This window comes from Myotis lucifugus, unplaced genomic scaffold (assembly GCF_000147115.1).
Source record: "Myotis lucifugus unplaced genomic scaffold, Myoluc2.0 scaffold_162, whole genome shotgun sequence".
NCBI classification, from domain to species: domain Eukaryota; kingdom Metazoa; phylum Chordata; class Mammalia; order Chiroptera; family Vespertilionidae; genus Myotis; species Myotis lucifugus.
In genome coordinates, this window is record NW_005871210.1 from 891,357 (window position 1) to 902,306 (window position 10,950).

At 54.6% G+C, this 10,950-nt stretch overlaps 2 protein-coding genes across 3 annotated transcripts in view; one reads left to right on the plus strand and one right to left on the minus strand.

The window, feature by feature from the left end:
• Window positions 1-1,333, plus strand: part of FBXL15 (F-box and leucine rich repeat protein 15) — a 2,160-nt gene extending 827 nt beyond the window's left edge. The window contains exons 3-4 of the mRNA XM_023759816.1: window positions 51-553; window positions 1,005-1,333. Coding sequence (XP_023615584.1) covers window positions 51-553; window positions 1,005-1,194 — 693 coding nt within the window. The 3' untranslated portion in view covers window positions 1,195-1,333. The remainder of the gene's footprint in view (window positions 1-50; window positions 554-1,004) is intronic.
• Window positions 1,334-1,425: 92 nt separating this feature from the next.
• Window positions 1,426-9,405, minus strand: CUEDC2 (CUE domain containing 2). 2 transcript variants are annotated; one of them, XM_006095887.3, is made up of 9 exons: window positions 9,256-9,405; window positions 3,308-3,394; window positions 2,811-2,954; window positions 2,654-2,715; window positions 2,441-2,568; window positions 2,179-2,358; window positions 1,979-2,040; window positions 1,839-1,899; window positions 1,426-1,756 (listed from the first exon to the last, which is right to left on the minus strand). In XM_006095887.3, exons 2-9 carry the CDS (start codon window positions 3,379-3,381, stop codon window positions 1,610-1,612), a joined length of 858 nt encoding a protein of 285 aa, XP_006095949.1. In that variant the 5' UTR covers window positions 3,382-3,394; window positions 9,256-9,405; the 3' UTR covers window positions 1,426-1,609. The 2 variants fall into 2 exon arrangements, with proteins under 2 accessions (XP_006095949.1, XP_006095950.1); XM_006095888.3 differs by having other exon boundaries at window positions 3,308-3,391; window positions 9,256-9,391.
• Between the last annotated feature and the right edge of the window lie 1,545 nt (window positions 9,406-10,950).

The following is a 10,950-nucleotide window of genomic DNA, read 5'->3' on the forward strand; positions in this document are numbered from 1 at the left end:
CCAGCCCATCCCCTGCACAGCTGAGAAGTGGAGGTGCCTCCCTGCTGCAGGTGGGTCGCAGATACGCGGCCGCATTGGCCTGGCTGCTGCGGGACGCCGAGAGGCTGCAGGAGCTGGCGCTGGCGCCGTGTCACGAATGGTTGTCGGACGAGGATCTGGTGCCGGTGCTGGCGCGGAATCCGCAGCTGCGGAGTGTGGCGCTGGCCGGCTGCGGGCAATTGAGCCGCCGCACGCTGGGGGCGCTGGCCGAGGGCTGCCCCCGGCTGCAGCGCCTATCGCTGGCACATTGTGACTGGGTAGACGGGCTGGCGCTGCGGGGTCTCGCCGACCGCTGTCCGGCCCTTGAGGAGCTGGACCTCACCGCCTGCCGTCAGCTCAAGGATGAGGCCATCGTGTACCTGGCGCAGAGGCGCGGCGCAGGGCTCCGAAGCCTCTCTCTGGCGGTCAACGCCAATGTGGGGGACGCTGCCGTCCAGGAGTTGGCTCGAAACTGCCCAGAACTCGAGCACCTCGACCTGACCGGCTGCCTCCGCGTTGGAAGCGACGGTGTCAGGTGCCTGGGCCTGGGATCAGTGGGATGGGAGGAGGGCAATCACTTAGCCTCTAGGAGTAGGGATGGGCAGTGATCAAAAGGCAGAACTGGGGTTTCTGCTACCACAGCACCCCCATTCTGAACAGGAAAGGCCTCTGGGATTGCCTCGACCGGAGAGCCCACAGTTGAGAAACTTTATTGAACCAGTACTTACACATTGGCAGTTTTCACCTACATAGATTTCTGGCTTTTCTTCAACCAGGGGAGTTGAGGAGCAGTAACCCTTTTAAGAGACAGGAAGTCTCCAGTTCATGGAGGCATTAGGTATATGACCCCGATCCAGGCCCCCTTCCTTGTGTATGGAAGCAAAAAGTATGCCCCGAGATAGTGGGATACATAGGGGCTTTGCTGGCTTCCCCTACCCTGGGTGTAGCTCTTTGGCGCCCTCAGCCTCACCCCACACCTCCCCTAGGACTTTGGCGGAATACTGCCCTGCGCTGCGCTCGCTCCGAGTGCGGCACTGCCACCATGTGGCGGAGCCCAGCCTGAGCCGCCTGCGGAAGCGCGGCGTGGACATCGACGTGGAACCGCCGCTGCATCAGGCCCTGGTGCTGCTGCAGGACATGGCAGGCTTTGCGCCCTTTGTCAACCTGCAGGTCTGACCCACCCACTGATGAGGCACAGCTGGACTGTGTGTCCGGGCCTGATATGAACTGTAGGAAACTGGACTGTGTGGGCCTCTGGTAAGAGGCCAATGCCCTACCCCACCCTGGAGCTTCAAATAAAGAGCTTTTTACCCCGTCCTGCCTGGCGCTGCCCTGTTGGAGAAAGGGGACAGACACAGTCCCCCAGCACCCCAGCTCTGGGGCAGAAATGATCAGAGTGCACTCATCTCCTTGGGGCTACCTTTACTGTGCCCATGGGCAGCTCTGAGAAGTTAACATGGTGGAGAAAGGAGGTAAGAGAAGATGTAGAGAAGGGGTCAGGAGTTAGAGTGGGCCCTGTGTGGTGGTGTAGGGCTTCTGCATCCCTCTGGGATCTGAGCCTAGAAGGCTGTAGCGGAGTCTGGTGAACGGCTCAGTGGAAGCGGTATTTTCTGGCCGGCTTGAGGTTGATGTATGTGGCCTTCATCTCCTCGGCCTCAGGGTTCCGCACATCTTTGAATCGCTCCCCCTTGGTGCTCACTACCTGGTTGTCGATGTATCGGATCAGCTTCTTGGGGGCCTGTCAGGCAATCAGTCAGTGAGTAGCAGAAGCCAGGAGACAGTCTCACCTGCTCCACACCCCCTGCAGCCCCCGCTCTCACCTCCTTGGGAGCCATGGGCCGGTGAATCTTCTGATCCTCTGCACTATCCACCATCATGTACCTGCCAAAAACTGGTTGGGTGAAGCTCCTGCCACCTGGAAAACCCTTTAAAAGCCCAGCCCAGCCCAGTCCAGACTCACTTCTGCAGGATGAAGGACTTCAGCTCATCCTTTCGGGGGCCTCTGAGGCGCCTGGATAGGTCCTGCAGAGGGGAAAGCCTGGTCTAGACCCTAGGTCACCAGTAAGAGAAGTGTATGTGATAGGCCAGGGGTGGGGGCTTAACACTGAGGAGGAATGTAGCTGGGGCTACATGGGTTAGGGAGGGAATGGCAGAGGATACCTGGTTGGGGCCATCCCAGGCTGGAGGCCCCTCCTTCCCCTCTACCAGCATCTGCACAGCTTCTTCCAGGTCCCCCCGAGCTTTGGCCAGCACCCACTGGGCCTGCTCCATCGAACAGGTCGGGAACACCTCCAGGAGTACATCCACCCCTGACAGCAGCTCCTCCTCAGCACTGGCTGCCTATGGGCATAAATGTTGACAAAAGGCAGTACTTCCTCCTTTTCTGCCCCTAACTCCCTCCTTGGTACCCTCCTCTACCAACCTCATCTTGAGTATCCCCAGCAGCAGGAGAAGCCCTAGTCTCTTCTTTGAGCTGTTCAGGCCTCTGCAGGGGCTCTGGGGAGATGGGTACGTGACCTTGGACCTCAGAACTCTGTGGTTGCAGGTTCTCTTAAAGAGACAGAGAACACCAGGTTTGCCAGTGCTTTGGGGATAAGGGTTATAAGTCATCCAAGTGCCTGATCCCCAGACTCACCTTTGTTCCTGGCACCACTCAACTGCCCTGAGAGCTTCTGCAGCATGTCCCCTATTGTACCCCTGAAAAGACAATGAGGGTGGTAAGAAGGAAGACAACTCTGCCTACCCTCCACAATCAGCTAGCACCCCTCCTCTTGGCCCCAGGCAGACCCCACCTTGGGATATGGGCGAAGCCAGGCACATAGGCCTCCATCATCTCAGTGAAAGCCTCCATATCGAAGTTCTCCTCTGATGGACCTGAGGGGCCCAAATCCTCCAGGACCCCGAGCACATAGGAGAAGATGACCTCATCCAAGCCGCTGCAGGAAGGGGACAAGTCAACCGTGGGTAAAGCACCGGATACCTCCCGCACTCCCACCTAGCTCAAGGCTCCAGCCCTCGCCTTCATGGGGCCCATGAGCCAGACCTCAAGCCTTGAGGCCAGAGAATATTCCACCCTCCCTCAGAGCTCTGGTTTCCCATTTGTTCAACAAATGGGACAAGGACAGGATAAGAAGTAAAGCCATACTGGCAAATCATACTCAGCCCTCCCCCACCCCAGGAATAGGGCCAAGTGTTCCCATCCCAGTCTTTCCATTGGCCATGGCCCAGATCCTGCCAGGCAGCTCCAACCCTGGCCCTAGCACGATTCTTCTAGGAGAGCTGCTTCTACCTGAGGTCAGCCTCTGGGAGGTGCGTCTGGACAAAGGCAAGGAGGGCTGCACTGACGATCCTCTCCAGCTCCATTCTCTCTCCTCTTCTGAAAGGACACAGATGTCGGTTTATCAGGCCCTCTTCTGCCTGCCCCTACCCACTAGGCCCAGGGGCAGTCAGCTCCTCCCTCCTGCCCTGTGGAAACCATTTGTTAATGTTGCCCATAGCTTCCAGCTCTCCAACCCTCCCCCGCACCCCCAAGCAGAGCCAAGCCCTCTCCCTGCCCATGTCTCCACCTCCTCCAGCCTGAGACAGGGCAGGGTACTGTGGCAGGGGAAGGTTCCAGAGTGGCAGTGCCCCTCACCCCTCCTGATGACCTCTCTCCATCTCCCCACCCCATGCCCTAGCAGCAGGCCCAGACACTGTGTCAAGAAGCCAAGGTCTTGGGGTCACATGCCTCCTGGCTTAGGAATCCCATCACTGAGAGGGCCACTTAGCCCCCAAGTCTAACCACAAGGGGCCCATTGTCCAGCCCCCCAAGGAGCAGGCTTAAGAACTGAGCACAGCCCTCCCCCCCCCCCAAGAATGGCCACCCACCTTCTGGCACAAAGGGGCTTTTCTGGCTCCAGGGCCCAGATAGAAGGGGTAGTCTTCCATGAATTCTCTTCCCGACCAATCCTTGCCCTTTTAGTAGCTTGGGACTATCTACAAAGGACTTTCCATCTTCCTTTCCAAGGGCCTATGGAGCCCTACAAGATCTGGGCCTTTTGCCTACCTTCTCCAACCTTTCCATTTCTTCCTCACTCCACTCCTGCCTCACTAGCCTCCTTGCTGTTCCTCAAACTTGCCCGGCTTCTTTCTCTCTCCTTCAGATATCCACATGGCTCATTCCCTCACCTCCTCCAGGGCTCTGCTCAAATGTTGCCTCTTCAGAGAGACATTCCCTGACTAACCTACCGAAATAGGTATTCCTCATACTCCTTAGTCCCTTACCCTGCTTTATTTTCTATATAGCTTTTATTACAGCTTAATGTTACTTTATGTTTATTTGCCTATAAACATAAAATAACCTACCTCATAGAACAGTGATGGCGAGCCTATGACATGCGTGTCAGAGGTGACACGCGAACTCATTTTTTTGGTTGATTTTTCTTTGTTAAATGGCATTTAAATATATAAAATAAATATCAAAAATATAAGTCTTTGTTTTACTATGGTTGCAAATATCAAAAAATTTCTATATGTGACACGGCACCAGAGTTAAGTTAGGGTTTTTCAAAATGCTGACACGCCGAGCTCAAAAGGTTCGCCATCACTGTCATAGAACGTACGTTTCAAGAAGAGGGAGGAGGGGAGGACTTTGTCTTATTCGTTGGTATAATCCTAACACCTAGAAAAATGCCTGCACATAGTCGGTGCTCAATAAATACTTATCGACTTATTTCATTCCCACCCACATGTGCATGACTCCCAAGTCTGTAGTTGGGAGTCAGGAACACATAGATGGGAATGAATGGCCCCAGACACAGAGGTCCAAATGTCAGCCCTCCATCCCATTCAGAAGACTCAGAGGCACCTTAAATTCTACCCACTCTGAACTCACTACATCCTCCCAATATGTGTACATTCCCTCTCCAAATATGCACCTTCTCCTGTTTCACCAGCTGATACAGCAACTCATTCACTCAGCTGCCAAACCTGAAACTTGGGGCTTATCCTTGATCCCTCCCTCTCTCAGTCCTGCCTGTGTACTCAACCAATACCAAGTCCTGTCCATTCTATTCCCTTATTCGTTTCCATTCTATCCACTTCTCCCCAACTTGTCTGGCTTCTGCTCCGATATCTCAACATTTCTTAGGCTAGGTCATGAGTTACTTTTTCAGGTTTTGCTCTAATTAGGTTGAACCATATGAGCTTGCCAGTATTGCCTGTTTTTTTGTCTTGTTTTTTAAATATGTTTTTATTGATTTTAGAGAGAGGAAGGGAGAGGGATAGAGAAATAGAAACATCGACGAGAGAGAAATATCATCGATTGGCTGCCTCCTGCGCATCCCCTACTGGGGATTGAGCCCGAAACCCAGGCATGTGCCCTGACAGGGAATTGAACCGTGACTTCCTGGTTCATCGGTCAATACTCTAACCACTCAGCAAACCAGCTAGGGCTTGCCTGTTTTTTATTTACAAAATAAAAAGAAAGGCCTAGCCGGTTTGGCATGGCCCAAGGACTGAAGGGTCTTGGAATCGATTCCGGCCAAGGGCATGTACATCGGTTGCAGGCTCAATCCCTGGCCCTGGTCAGGATGCATGCAGGAGGCAACCAATCGATGTGTCTCTCTCACATTGATGTTTCTCTTTTTATTTTTTTTTATTTTTTAAAAATATATTTTATTGATTTTTTTTCAGAGAGGAAGGGAGAGGGATAGAGAGTTAGAAACATCAATGAGAGAGAAACATCGATCAGCTGCCTCCTGCACACCCCCCACTGGGGATGTGCCCGCAACCAAGGTACATGCCCTTGACTGGAATCGAACCTGGGACCCCCCAGTCCGCAGGCTGATGCTCTATCCACTAAGCCAAACCGGTCAGGGCCGATGTTTCTCTTTTTAAAAATCAATGGAAAAATATCCTCGGATAAGGATTAACCAAAAATAAATAAATAAAAGAAAGGACATGGCCCTTTCAAGTAGCATCAATGTTGGTTTCTGAGGCATCACACTCTCCTGTTTTCCTACCTTTCTGGCCATTTCTTCCCAGAGTCCCCTCTCTGCTGCCCTGTCAATGTGGTAGCTAAGCTCAGGCTCAAGCTGCTTCTCTCCCCCCACTCCGTACCCCCTCTCTCTCTGGAAGATCTCATCTGGGACCACATCTTTATTTTATTTTTTATTTTGTTAATCCTCACCCGAGCATATTTTTCCACTGACTTTTAGAGAGAGTGAAAAGGAGGGGGAGAGACAGAGAGAAACATCGATGTAGAGAGACATCCATTGGTTGCCTCCCTCATGTGCCCTGATGAGGGCCAGGGATCAAACCGCAACCAGTACGTGCCCTTCACTGGAATCGAACCCGGGACCCTTCAGTCCGCAGGCTGACGCTCGATCCACTGAGCCAAACCAGCTAGGGCTGGAACCACATCTTTATGTACCAACTCCATGTCACCAGTTCCCAAACGTCCAGTCCTCTAGTCCAGTCTCCCCTTCTGTGACACCCAAGTCTTTTACTCCTCCAAAGGCATGTCCACACACCAGCTTTTCCGGTCACAAGTCTGGGAATTATCCTGGATCCATCCAATCAGTCACCAAGCCCTGACCATACATCTCTCAACACATCTACTTCCCTGCATCTTTATTCCCACTCGGCTCCACCTCTTACCTGCACGAGCTTCCTCACACTTCTCCCACAACCAGCTTTCCCCTAACCATCTATTTCCCACAAAAGTCACAGCTGTGTGATCTTTACAAAAAAATGTTTTTACTGCTTGACTTCCCTTCAGATAAGTCGAGATTCTTTTTGTGGCCTTTGATTCGGGGCCTGACCATGCACCACTGGGTCACTCTGGCTTTCTTTCAGTTTGCCAACACTCAAACTCTTCCATGGCAAGGGCCTTTGCATGAACTGTTTCCTCTGCCTAGGCGGCCTCCACCTCCACCCCTTCACTTGTCTAATTCCTTCAGGTCTGTTTTAAATTCCTTTTCTCAAAGGATGTTGTCCCTGACCCTCACTGCACACCGCCTTTTCCTCACTTAGCAGCACCTTTCACACTATTTGGACAATGTTGAATGTTTCTTCTAGTTGTTTCATAAGGGCAGGGATTACAAACCTGGCTTATTCATCAATGTACTCTTAGCATCTCCTGTGAAGTAGACACTCAATAAACACTGCCTGCCTGCTTTACATGTGAAGAAATAGAAGCTCAGTGGGTTGAGTGACTTGCCCAAAGTCACATGGCTTGACTGTGGTAGTCAAGTGTATATTGTAGGGGATAGGAGGATATCAAGACTTCTCAGTGGGCTGAGACAGGCCTACCATCTATAATCTGTTTCCTGGTCCCCTGAGTGTAACATAGAGTTGCTGTGACAGCACAGGGGTCACTTTGGACAGCAGGACTAAGAAGCCGTAGCCTAACCAGGGGGGCATGCCTATCTCTTGCTCCAGACCTTAGCATGGGCCCCGGGAAGGAGCAGCACTTGTCAGACCAGGCATACCAGATCCCTCCTGCAGCCCCCCCCCCCCCAAGAAGTCAGTCCCCTAGAGAGACCACATCTACCTTCAGTTACATCAAATCATGGCCCCTGTCAGTTGCCTGGCAACCTCACTGGGCCAAAGGCCACGGATGCTGCATACTGGTAAAAGCCCAATTTCTAGGGAAGAAGCTGTCAAGGATGTGTCTGATGCCTCTAGATTTCTAACCAAGGTCTGAGGGCTAGGGAGTTGTTATTGGGAAACTCCTCACTGTGTGCAAATAAAATGTCTTCTTCTCCCAGGGGAACATCCTCCCTCCTCCTGTTCTTGAGCTGCCCAAACTCTACCTAGCCTCCAAAGCTAGCCACTTCTTTCTTTCACCCTTCTCCATCCCCCTGGCCTTCCTCATTTCTTTCCTGCCCGGAGGCTTCTAACATTTCTCCTCCATCGTCCCTGAATTGGGGAAGCTGCAGCCTGGGCAGCCAACCTTCTCCAGAGGAAGAACATGATCTCCATAAGACTTTCCAAATTCCGGATGTAGCTCACAGAAGCCCATTACTCCTGGGGGCTCTAAATCGAGATTCACTGATTATTGGCAAAAATGAAAGGTGGCCTTGTCCTGTCATAAGTCCTACTTAAATACCTTTGATAATGGTAATAATAGCTAGCCCTTACTGTGACTGCTTACAATGTGCCGGGGATGGTTCTATGCACTTTACATGTATTGACTTACCTAACCCTCACAATAACTCTAAAACATAGATACTAATATTATCATATTATCCCATTTTACCTAAAAGGAAATGGGGAACTGATAGGTTAAGTCACTTGCCCAAGGTCACATAGTGAGTTAATGACAGATTTATACCCAGACAATATGGCTCCAGAACCCTCACGGTTAACCACTACACTGCACCAAAGCTCATGATGTAAATGCTCCTCTTTCCTGGGCTGCCCCTCTTGCCTACTCCACTACCTCTGCTCACACCATTCTCCCCATTCATAACATCTTTCCCTCGGCCTCTCATTCTGCAGGGCTCATTTCCGCTCTGCAGCCAACCCTGATGGCCCCATCCTCACTGCCCCCAGCTGGCCTGAGCGCACCCCCAGCACCAGGCACAGGCCTGGACTCTGCAGATGCTCCATACAGACCCTCTGGGAGAAGGAGGACCTGGGGGACGGGGTACAGTTCCCTTGTGGAGGGGAGGTGCTCAAGGTGGAGGGAGCACAGGGGCCATGTGGGGGGAGGAGTTCTGGGCGCCCGTGTGGAGTCAGGCCCGTGGCACTCAGAGGGTCTGGCGTGGAGGCATTCACTGCTTCGCCCCGCCGCTCTGAAGCCCGGCCCCCGGGGCCCCGGTTCCACAACGCAGGTTCCAGAGGACATCGTGGTCCCCTCACCCCCCAGGCAGGTCTTAAAGGCGCCAAGGACGCTGATGGCACCAGGCATCCCGGCATCCAAAGTCGGGCGGGAACACACATGGCGGAGGGGGCAGCACAGGAAGTGGGACGACAATGATGGCCGACCCCTGAAGCAGGAGCTCCCTAAACAAACGAGCGAGGTACCCGCGAGGCTGCAGGATTGTGGGCGCGAGGGCCTGGGGATGCGGCTGCGGCCCTGGGGGGACACGTGACGAGGAGGCCTGAACAAGCTGGGAGGGGCCTTGAGACAGGCCACGGCGAGAATCAGAAATGGGGCCCGGGGGTACAGTGGGGGGACACACAGGACAGGTACCCGGGCCAGCGCCCTGCGGCTCCCCGGCCCTGGGCCGGGAGCGGGGGGGACATCACCTGCTCCGTCGGGCGCCGCCAGCTACTGGTCCCGCGCGGTGCAGCTCTCATCCCCGGCCCCGCCAACGAGATCACAGGCGGGGCCCAGAGCGGTGCGCTCCCAGGGGCGCCGCGGCCACCATGTTTGAGAAGGGCAGATGCCCGTGGATGGGCGTGGCTTCTGCTCCCCTTTCAAATTCGCCTCCGGGCTGGGCCGGGCCCCCGCCGCGGCCACGTGTGTTGCGGGGAGGGAGGCGCTGAAGTTGGAGGCGCCGCCCGTGGGTGGAGGCGCAGCGTCCGACTGTATCGCCGCCTGGTTCCGCGTCTTCCACCAACGACCCCATCCGGTGTCTTCCCATCCGCCTTATTTCTTTGCCACAGTCTCCGCCCTCGAAACCCATAGCTTTCTCCTGCTCCCCTTGTCTCTCCGTCCTTCCGTAAGGCTCCCTGGCTGGATCTGGTGGCCCCTTTCCCCAGGCCTGGTCTTCTTGCCCAAACCCCAGTGCCTCTCCCCCTTCGTGTCCCGTCCAGGGTCAAGTCCTGTTACCCAATCAACTCTTATGTTCCCCATCATATCTGTTCCCTTTGCATTCCCTTAACAGAAATGTCTCCCCAAGGCCGGGGGTGGGGGAGGCTACAGGGTCTGGGTCCTGGGTTGGGCGGGGGCGGGGTGGGAAGAAGGTGTTCGGGTGAGGATCGACCTGCGCTCAGATCCAGGAGGTCCGCAGGCCATGCTCCCCGCCGGTGCCTTCATGCCCGTGTGGACGGGGCTTCTGTAGGACAGGGCACCTGAACCCCGAACCCAGCACGGCCTCCGCTTCCTCTTTCTGTTCCTGCGGCCTCCGCTTTCGGGTGCTACCCTGTGGGGAAGCTACCCCGTGGGGAGTTTTCCTCTCAAACCCCCCCCCAGTGGGTCATTAGGGAAAGAGTTCCCTTTGAGAATGAGCTCATTCATCCCCAGTCTGCAGGGATGCGCTCCTGTTCAGGGCTAGTCCCCTGAACGGAGCTGAGGACCCAGAGACTGTCGCTGCCCTCGGGAGTCTCAGTCCACGGTAGAAAGTCCCATCCTCCCCCCGCCCCTAAGGACTTGAGTCAGTACCAAAATAGGGAGAAAAAGGGATCACTGCTCCCTCTTCCAGCCCAGTTTCTCACTGCAGCTCCCACCAAGACAGCACGATGTTGGCTGCTGGAGAGGGGCAGACAGGGGAGGGGGAAGGAGGGAGCACAGTTGGCCTTGTGCTCCCATGAAAGCACTGCGCTGCCGGTCGGCGCTGCTGGGGTTAATGAGGGGTGTGGTAAGTCACTTTGAACTCGGCCGACTGGCCCCAGGGAAGGGGAGGGTGGGTAGCTCCACAGCCTCAGGCCTCTGCCCGCTCTCTAGACGGACCATTTCTCCCCGTCCCCCATCTCTCATCCTCCCTGCTGCACCCCGTCCCACTGCACAATACTGATGATCACGCTCCTCTCCCTGCACCCCCATCGCAGGAACTGCCGGTTTTCCTCAGTAGCTGTCCCTAGTTGGGCCCTAAGACTCCTGTAGCCATCCCTGACACTGCCTTTCCCCTCCCCCACCGCCTGTTCTTGGATGTAACTAGATATCTTCATCAGAGAGAACTTCCTGAGCTTTCAGGGAAGGATGATGGGAAAGACCTCTTGGGGTGAACCCCTAAATTCCCAGCTCGAACTGTGGAGAGTGCCAACTCTGTGTAGCAGGGG

Bases quoted from the DNA above. Each gene is read 5' to 3' on its own strand.
- CUEDC2 (XM_006095887.3), bottom strand. From the start codon at position 3,381: ATGGAGCTGGAGAGGATCGTCAGTGCAGCCCTCCTTGCCTTTGTCCAG. The intron at 2,359-2,440 runs GTTGGTAGAGGA...TTATGCCCATAG, and splicing joins CTGGGGATACTCAAGATGAG to GCAGCCAGTGCTGAGGAGGA. The intron at 1,757-1,838 runs GTGAGAGCGGGG...ATTGCCTGACAG, and splicing joins GGCCCATGGCTCCCAAGGAG to GCCCCCAAGAAGCTGATCCG.